The sequence below is a fragment of the Plecotus auritus genome, assembly GCF_963455305.1.
Source record: "Plecotus auritus genome assembly, chromosome: 2".
Taxonomy (NCBI): domain Eukaryota; kingdom Metazoa; phylum Chordata; class Mammalia; order Chiroptera; family Vespertilionidae; genus Plecotus; species Plecotus auritus.
Window position 1 is genome coordinate 105,155,391 of NC_137771.1, and position 9,327 is coordinate 105,164,717.

Sequence of the window (9,327 nt, forward strand, 5' to 3'; positions counted from 1 at the left end):
GAGCCAAACTGGCTAGGGCAGAGACAGGGTTATTCTCTACAGAAATTAAATAGGTGTGGAAGTTAATAAAATCGAAAATAGATCAACAATTCAAGAGTCAGCTAACAAAGTGGACAACCTCTAGTAAAACTGATCAAAGGAAGACTGAAGCAACAAACAATATAAAAAAAAGGGGGGAAAGATATACATATAAATCAGAAATTAAACAGAGTATGTAATATGAAAAATTATTTGGCAATAAATTGAAAACTGGAATGAAATGAATAAAAATTCCTAGAAAAATATAGTTTTATTAACTCAAGGAAAATAATTTAAAAAGTATAATTAACACTACTCTATCTACTTAAAAATCTAACCAGCTATTTAAAATTGTCCACCAAAGAAAACAGGGGAAATAGATAGCTTTATTAGTGAGTTCTATCAAATTTTTAAAAGAACAGATAATTCCAATTATATATGAACTTGTTCAAACAAAATGAAAAACAAGAAGAATTCCCAAGTTATTCTATAAAACTGGCATAACTTGATACCGATATCCAAGGAATTCACAGACAGGTAAAGCACAGACCCATTTCACCACAAATATAAAGTTAATCCTAAATGTTAAAATCCTAAGTAAACATTCATCATCCATCATCCTTGAATTGCCTATCTCTGGACTTATATGAAACTAGAGGCCTGGTGCACGAAATTCGTGCACGGGAGAGGGGGTCCCTCAGCCCGGCCTGCACCCTCTCCAATCCAGAATCCCTCTCGCAATCTGGAACCACTGGCTCCTAACCGCTCACCTGCCTGCCTTCCTGATGGCCCTAACTGTTCCCCTGCCAGCCTGATGGCCCTAACTGCTCTCCCCTGCTGGCCTGATCACCCTGTCTATCTGCACTCCCATCCTGGCCTGATCCCCCTAACTGCCTATCTGCTCTCCCTTCCTCTCCGCGCCCTTCGGACCCCCAGCACAGGCATGCTGAGAGCTGTCTGCCGTGGCCCTGCTCCCATCCTGATTGGTTGTTATGTGACAGCGTCCCAGCCAATTTGCATAGTCCTCTATTATTAGTATAGATAATAAAGAAAAACTTTATTTAAAAAAACACACATATGTAGGAAGTTTAGACTTCTATATCAAGTTATAGCTATTATTCAAACACGAGAGCAGAATAAGTCCATTTTAATACATAAGATGACAAAAATTTTCCTCCCATGCATCCATTCTTAGGAAGCTATAGAAGGACATGCTATACTAAATGAGAGGGTTAACCAGGAAGGTGAAGACATGTGACCTAGCAAACAGGAAGGCCAACATAGGAAAGCGGTGTAGAAATTCACAGGATAATGGCAAGAGGCCAATCCAGGAAAGCTGTGCAGCAATACTAAAAAACAGCCAGATCAAATTAGTGCAGAAAGAGAGTACTAATTTGACCATTTGGAAAATAGAAGTCATTGTAAAAGACAGCTAAACTTTTACCACACCTTTACTTTCTGGGAATTGTGTGGTCAGGATAACATGGGTTAATTATTAAACTAACTAGAGGCCTGTTGCACGAATATTCGTGTAATAGGCCTTCCTTCCCCTGGCTGCCGGCACCGGTTTTCCTCCGGCACCCAGGACCCAGGCCTTTGCTCTGGCCGCTGCCTTCCACCTTCAGTCTTCTCTGCTCCGGCCAGAGCGCCACTCCTGTAGCTCCCTCTGCCTCCCGCCCTCCCCCTCATAGCAGGCATCCTGCCCTGCCCGGTCGCTCCACACCTGCGTACGCAAATTAACTCGCCATCTTTTGGGGTTAATTTGCATACTCACTCCTGATTGGCTGGTGGGTGTCGCTGAGGTACGGTCAATTTGCATATTTCTCTTTTATTAGTGTAGATAACATAAAAGGTAATGCTGGCTAACTTAGAGAAATTTTCTAATCTCATCTATAGGAACAGTTTTGACAGAATAGGAGAATACATTGATTGATGATAAGGAACAAATAAAGGGCTGATATTTAGTTACCCTGAAATGCAACTGTATAAAAAGTATTTTAAGAGCTAAGAGTTAACTGATACAAATTAGAAGAGAATCTTTTCAAATACAAAAGCCTTCTGGTGTGCATTCATATATGTGCATAAAACATTCCCACAAATACATAGTAACAATGATAATGAGCCCTAGCTGGTTTGGCTTGGTGGACAGAGCGTTGGCCGGTGGACTGAAGGGTCCCAGATTCCGGTCAAGGGCACATGCCTGGGTTGCGGGCTCAATCCCCAGTAGGGGGAATGCAGGAGACAGCCGATCAATGGTTCTCTCTCATCATTGATGTTTCTATCTCTCTCCCTTCCTCTCTGAAATCAATAAAAATATTTAAAAAAATAAAGTAATAATGATAATGAATATCAAGTACTTATGTGACAGACCCAGTTCTAAGTGCTGTACTTTTATTTACTCATAATACTCAAACAACCCTATGAAAAATAGGTATTATCTCTAGTCTACAGTTGAAGAAACTGAGTCACAGAGAATGAAGAAACTTAGCCATGGTCACACAGCTGGTAAGTGGCAGAGCAGGGATCTGAAGATCTGACAGGCAGTCTGGTTCCAGAGTTGGCTTCCTTCATTGCTAGGGGCGACCCAAGCTTCCCATCCACCCTTGCCAACCGTGGAAGGAGGGGCCTGTGGGCAGTGGCCATGGAGCCAGCCTGAGTGCGTGGGAGGATTGGGTCACCCGGGCCAGTTGCCGAGGAGGGGCTTGCAAACGGCCCTCAGCCCCTCACCCAGGCTGGCCATGCCACCATCAGGGTGAGGGTCCTGGCTGGGGGGTGTGGCCAGCCTGAAAATGGCCCTCAGCCCCTTACCCAGGATAGCCATGCCCCCATGGGGTAAGGGTCCCCACTGGGGGGCGTGGCCAGCCTGAAAACTTCCCCAGCTCCTCACCCAGGCTGGCACCATCTCCAGTGGGGACCCCCACCCCAATGGGGGCGTGGCCAGCCTTCAAACCACCACAGGCCCCTAGCCCCCCAAGTGAACCCCCATCCTGATTCGGGACACCCTTCAGGGCTAACCAGCTGGCCCCCACCCGTGCACCAGGCCTCTATCTTACCTAGTAATAGAGAAACATGTAAATTGACTGTACCTCCACTATGCCCACAGCCAATCAGAGTGAGTATGCAAATTAACCCAACAAAGATGGAGGTTAATTTGCATACATACCTGGGTCCCAGGAACCTCCTAGACACCCAGGTCACTCCCAGCCGGCCATTGGAGGGGCAGAGCCTGCGACTGGAGGGGTGGGGTGGGGGTGGGGGGGTGCTCCCCAAGCCTAAAGCCTGGGGCTTGGGAAGGGGCCGAGCCTGCGACCAAACGCAGACCATCCGGAAGTCAGCGCTGGGTTGCCCAGCTGCAGCCTGTGGCTGAGACCCAGAAAGTGAGTCAGGGTCTGATCTGCAGCCTCAGTGGAAGCTGTTGATCAGTGTACTTACCTCTCTCTTTCTGATCTTTGCCAACAGCCAGGCTTTTCTTTCTCTCCAGTCCTCCATGGGGGCTGCTGTTAAGCCCCGCCTCTTTGATCAGGCCCAGGGATAGGCCTGGAGATGCTGACTGGCATAGGAACCGACCAATCAGAACCAAAGGTGGGTGCTGTGGGGAACCAATGGCTGCCTAGGAGGTAGAGCTTCTGATGCTGACTGGCATAGGAACTGACCAATGAGAACCAAATCTGGGTGCTGTGGGGAGCCAATGGCTGCCTAGGAGGTGAAGCTTTTGACACTGACTGGCATTGAAACCAACCAATGAGAACCAAATCTGGGTGCTGTGGGGAGCCAATGGCTGCCTAGGAGGTGAAGCTTTTGACGCTGGCATAGGAACCGACCAACCAGAACCAAATTGGCCAGCAGAGGAGGGCAGTTGGGGGCGACATCAGGCCTGCAGGAGAGGGCAGTTAGGGGTGATCAGGCTGGCAGGCAGAAGCAGTTAGGGGCAATCAGGCAAGCAGGCAGGTGAGCAGTTAGGAGCCAGTGGTCCCAGATTGTGAGAGGGATGTCTGACTGTCGGTTTAGGCCCGGTCCCTGGGATCAGGCCTAAAATGGCAGTCGGACATCCTGCAAGGGGTCCCCAACTGGAGGGGGTGCAGGCTGGGCTGAGGAACACCCCTCTCCCCCGTGCACAAATTTCGTGCACCAGGCTACTAGTCCTATCTAATAAAAAGGGAATATGTTAATTGACCCTCACGCTGCCCCAAAGATGGTGGCGCCCACAGCCAATAAGGAGGGAATATGCTAATTGACTGCCCCACCCTCAAAAATGGCGGTGCCCATAGCCAATAAGGAGGGAATATGCTAATTGACTGCCCCACCCTCAAAGATGGTGGCACCCAGTCCCCTCAGCCCCGTTGGGGCAGCAGGCACACGGCAAGGCCGGGCCTGCCTGCCTCTGGAGTACCCCAGTCTCCTCAGCCCCCAGGGTCGGTTCAAGGTGCAGGCAAGCCTCGGATGGCGGCTGTCCAGCTGCTCAGGGTCACCCGAGGCTCAGGTAACCACAGCCGGCTGAGGCTTGTACTGCCGGCAGTGGCAGCAGAAGAGTTGTGATGGGGCGTTGCCTTCCCCTGATTGCTGGGTTGCCTCCCGCCCCTGAGGGCTCCCAGACTGTGAGAGGAGACAGGCCTGGCTGAGGGAACCCCCCCTCCAATGCATGAATTTTCATGCACCGGGTCTCTAGTGTTTAAATAAATCAGTTCATTATAAATCCAAATGGTATTTGTGCATGCCATTCACTATATACTATTTTAGCTGAATAAAGAACAAAATTATATTGCATGATATGCACAGGGATTTAAGACCTCCTGTAGCAACTTTCTGGGAGTCTTTCAATTGTTCACTGCTCACAAATTTAGAGCCATCTAATAAAAGAGTGTAAGATAACATATAATAAAAGAATAGATCGCAAAACTCAAATTACAAATATGGAAAAGCAAGAAAAAAATTATTGCACAGCTTTGAGAAGTGAAACTTTCAAAAGGTTAGGCCAAGTGGGGGAAGGAAAAAGTATTTAGTTATTAGTGTTAACGGCAGGTAATAAGCAACTCAGGTTCTTAAACAGAATAACAAGGTAAAAGTAACATCAGTGATCTGGTAATTGGATATAGCAGTAAAAAGAGAAAGAGAGCCTAGTTAGGGGGTTATTAAATTAAGTCACATATGACATGAAGCGCTTCACACAGAGCCATGGACAGGGAGAGAAGGAGGGTGAACTGCCACCTTAGCTTGAAAAAAAAAACTTCTCTGGCGACTGACACACACAGAGTTAGAGACAGGAGAGCTGAGGAGTCTCTAACGTTAAAGGCCTGGAAAACAGTGCTGCTCCTGGTTGTCCAGAAAAGAGGATAGTCATGTTGAAGAGTGGACTCGAGAAATGGGTAAAGATTTTTCCCCCAATAGTTAGTAGTCAAGTCCAGGGATACCTATCTATCTGTAGATTAAATGTATATATAAATGATCTGCCCCCAAATCATCATCAATGTCCTGGGCTTTCTGAGGGGGAGAGGGAAGAGCAGGGCTAAGACTGAGGCAACAACCACAGTTACAATGTGTTTGATGAAAAGGAGAGGGAATAATACTCATTTCAGAACAGAAGGGAGCCAGAGGTCATTTAACCTAACTCTCTTTTTACAGTCAGCCAGAGTGATTACAAACTTATCTAAGGGCAGAGAGGAAGTGGCGAAACAGGGGCAGAAAGCTAGAGAGCGGTCCAGGAGGCTGACGGTCCTCACAGAAATATGAAGGTCATTAGACATTTCCTCTAAGTAAATAAATCAAAATAAAAGCAATATTCACAAATGTTTCATCACCTTAATAACTTCATCAGTTCCTCCAGCAACAGGTTTTGATTTGAGTTCTTCAATTTCTTTCTCTAATTCTAAACAATTATTTAAAAAAAAAAAAAAAAAGATTCCAGTTGAAAAATAACTGGCTAAAGGAATAAGTACATTCTTTTTTTAAAAATCACTATAAATTAGAATACATTTAAGAAGCGACAAATAATTTAAAAAATATTAACTTCACCCATACCTTTTATTTTCCTTTTTATTATGAAAAACTCCAAATATATAAAGAGAATAGTATGATTAATCATCATGTGCCCATCACCTTGATTTAGCAATTCTTACATAGCCAATCTTGTTTCATTCTGACCTGCATTCACTTCAACTTTCCATCAAATTTTGAAGCAAATCCTAGGCATTGTTATTTCAGCTGTAAACAACTTCTTACTGTAGAATCTTAAAGCAACAACTAACCTCATATTAAACATACATGTTAATCTATTTCATCCACTCATGTCGAGGTCTGGGGCTTAGAACACCTTTCCAAATAAATTACTCTCTCACAAATTGATCAACTTCCCAAAACACAATGTGACCTTACCTAACAGAAAAATAAAATTTGGCTTTTAGGCTGGGCAGTTAACATTTGTTAAGTCACTGAAAATTTAAGCACTAACCCACACATACTAAAAAGGATACTAATTTCTTCATCCTTTTGGAATATAAAGAAAGGGAAACTAAATAAGGACTCAATCAACTTCAGCAAATAAATATAATTCAAAATTTCAGAAGTGGAAATTTTTTATTACTTTACTTAGGCCTTGTTTTATTTGTTTGGCTCACAACCTTGTGTCTAACATTTCAACTGACTACTCTAGAAACATGCTTGACTCAGAAAAATATACAATCTAAATTAAGTTTAAAAAAGGTGCTTAATTTAACAAATTGTTTTAAATATCTTCCTTTATTTTAATAATTCAAAGGAACTGCAGTTTAGAGATGTGAGGTTAAAAAAATGAGAGGCAAATGGTTAGAATGCTAAATAAACAGATTTCACTACACTAAGATTTTACTGGATTCACTAGTAAACAAAACAAACAAATGTACTATTAAAAAACTAATTTTTAACTATGATTAAATAATATTTTGGTTAAGATAGTTTCAATCCAATACCTGTGCATCTTGAATTAGCTTTCTGTATTAGCATCATCTGTTTCTTGGCGAACTTGATAAGATCTTCCTTGGGCAATGTTTCCAGCTGAAAGATGTAGTGACATTACCAATTTGTTATAACTCATGTTTCTACTATATTGCAAAAGAAACATCACATCTCCTCAAAAATGAAAATTCTACTGTATGTCAACCAAATGCTACATTTTTTAAAATGAGCAAATGCAACTTCAATTATTAGTTAAGCAACCACTAGGAAATGTAAAAATTGCACATGTCTTACAGATATTGTTGTCAGAGGTTAAGACACTTTCTAGGTTTTGATTTCTTTAAGCATAATTCTTAGAGCAATAAGATGAATCATGCTGCATTATGGCTTTAACTAAAACTCAGGGAAAATTACTTAACTTGTGGGCTCATCTGTAAAACTGGGGAACAATGGTAGTTATCTCATGGTTACCATTAAGTTGAAATGGAGTGTTTAGGCAAGTGCCTGAAACTTAGCATGCAAGTGATAAACCGCTACCTGTGAGAATCATTGAAGGATAAACGGCTGTACAGGGCCATGAAAATTACACAACTGAACTCTCTCTTCGCATCATAGGAGAAGCCTGCAGAATAGAGTCCCTTGACTCCTATCTACCCATGTCTGCTCTTTTCACTACACTATATGAATCGTCATAAATTAGACAGCTTTGTTTATGTCTGAAATTTACATAATCTCTCAGCTGTGCTAACCAGGCGCAGGAAGTAAACAAAGAGTCAACTCTTTTCATACCAGTAAACTTAAAAAGGGAACAGATGGGTGACTGTGTAAATTAAAATTGAAAGCCCTTGGAGAAAGGCTATTTCTTTTGAATAACACCCCCCCCCTCCCCATGCCACAGTTTTCCAATTCATCAGCCTTCCACTCTCCAGGGAGTCTGCTATTCAAGTATTCTCTTCACCTTCGATTTCCCAGCTCCAGGCGTGGCTGGTGAAGCCACCCCACGTTGGACAGGATCCTGCAAAAACAATCAAAGCCAGGTGGTCAGAACTGTTTTCCTAATCTGGAACAGAACGCGGAACCCTGAGAGGTAAAAAACCGTTCCGTGGGATCAGGTGGAGGAAACCTTTACCGTGAGAAAGACCTGGGGAAGGAGGGGTCTGCCACTGGGGCTGATTGTAGCAATCGTATAGGAGCTGTTCTAATGGGCCTGGGACAGCGAGGGACGGAGTTTGGGGACGGTGGGAGAAACTACGAGGAGGCTGCTGAGCCCTCATTCCGGGCCTATCCCCGCGTCCAACCCGGGGCGGGAAGGCTCGGCGAGAAGGCGGTGGGCCCCAACCCAAGTGCGCCGCTCAGGGCTCGGGCCGCGTTACCTCCATGGCGGCTCGCCCACCGCGGTCCCAGCAACCACGCAGTCCCCAGCCCGCTGCTCCGGTGCCGACTGGAACTTGCGTCTGCGCCGGCCTCTGACGTGGCCCGATGGCAGGTCAAAGGTGGCGCTCCTCCAGCTGCCCCACCCCACGCGTCTCCATGGCTGCGCCCCGGGCGCTTGCGCTTGCGCTTCCGCTTCCGCTCCCGCTCCTGCTGCGACTGGCCCCTCCGGATACCAAGCCCGGGCCCCAGAGGGGCCTTGCGGGGCTGCAGACCTTGGAGGAGCCCAGTCTCAGCGATGAAGCTGGGGGCCGGATCTACATGGCCAGTGAGTCAGGAAATTCCCTTTATTTAGTGATCCAATTAGGATAGGGATTTACTGTTACTTGTGTGGAGGAAAAGGGTCCACAGGCTAACCTGATTAACTCAAGAAAGGCCTGCGTGATGACCTTGCAAACTCTGGAGACCTAAAGTAACCACAAAGGATGGTCTGAAATTAAAACCTTTTGTTAAAAGCAGATTATAGTGGGTAGTCATGTCCTTGGCCAGTGTCTTCCATGACAAAGATCAACTTCATCTTTACTGAGGCTATTGTCTTTTTGCATCTAAGATAACAAACCTGTGGAATGTCAAGGTAACTTGTAAATTCCCTTTTTCCAGATCCCTCCCGGCACAACAAATGGTGCCAGGGCACTGACCACAAATTCCCTCATTGTTATTGTTATCTGTTAATTGTTGCCTGTTACCCACCTTTGTAAAAGAAGCATGTATTTATCATTTTACTTAAAAAAAAAAATACATTTTTGTTGATTTCAGAGGGGAAGGGAAAGGGAGAGAGAGAGAGAAACATCAATGATGAGAGAGAATCATTGATTGGCTCCTTCCTGCATGCCCCCTATTTTGGATGAAGCTGGCAACCAGAGCATGTGTCCTGACTGGAATCCAAGCACAACCTCCTGGTACATAAGTTGACACTCAAGCACTGAGCCACACTGGGCTTTTGCCCATTTT

General features: G+C 44.9%; 1 protein-coding gene across 4 annotated transcripts in view; it reads right to left on the bottom strand.

The window, feature by feature from the left end:
• GCC2 (GRIP and coiled-coil domain containing 2) overlaps window positions 1-8,533 on the bottom strand; it is an 87,542-nt gene extending 79,009 nt beyond the window's left edge. For all 4 annotated transcript variants that reach the window (XM_080653368.1, XM_080653367.1, XM_080653366.1 and 1 more), the window contains exons 1-4: window positions 8,319-8,533; window positions 7,904-7,960; window positions 6,960-7,044; window positions 5,814-5,881 (exon numbers count right to left, since the gene is read on the bottom strand). In XM_080653368.1, the coding sequence (XP_080509494.1) occupies window positions 5,814-5,881; window positions 6,960-7,044; window positions 7,904-7,960; window positions 8,319-8,324 (216 nt within the window). In that variant the 5' untranslated portion in view covers window positions 8,325-8,533. The remainder of the gene's footprint in view (window positions 1-5,813; window positions 5,882-6,959; window positions 7,045-7,903; window positions 7,961-8,318) is intronic.
• Between the last annotated feature and the right edge of the window lie 794 nt (window positions 8,534-9,327).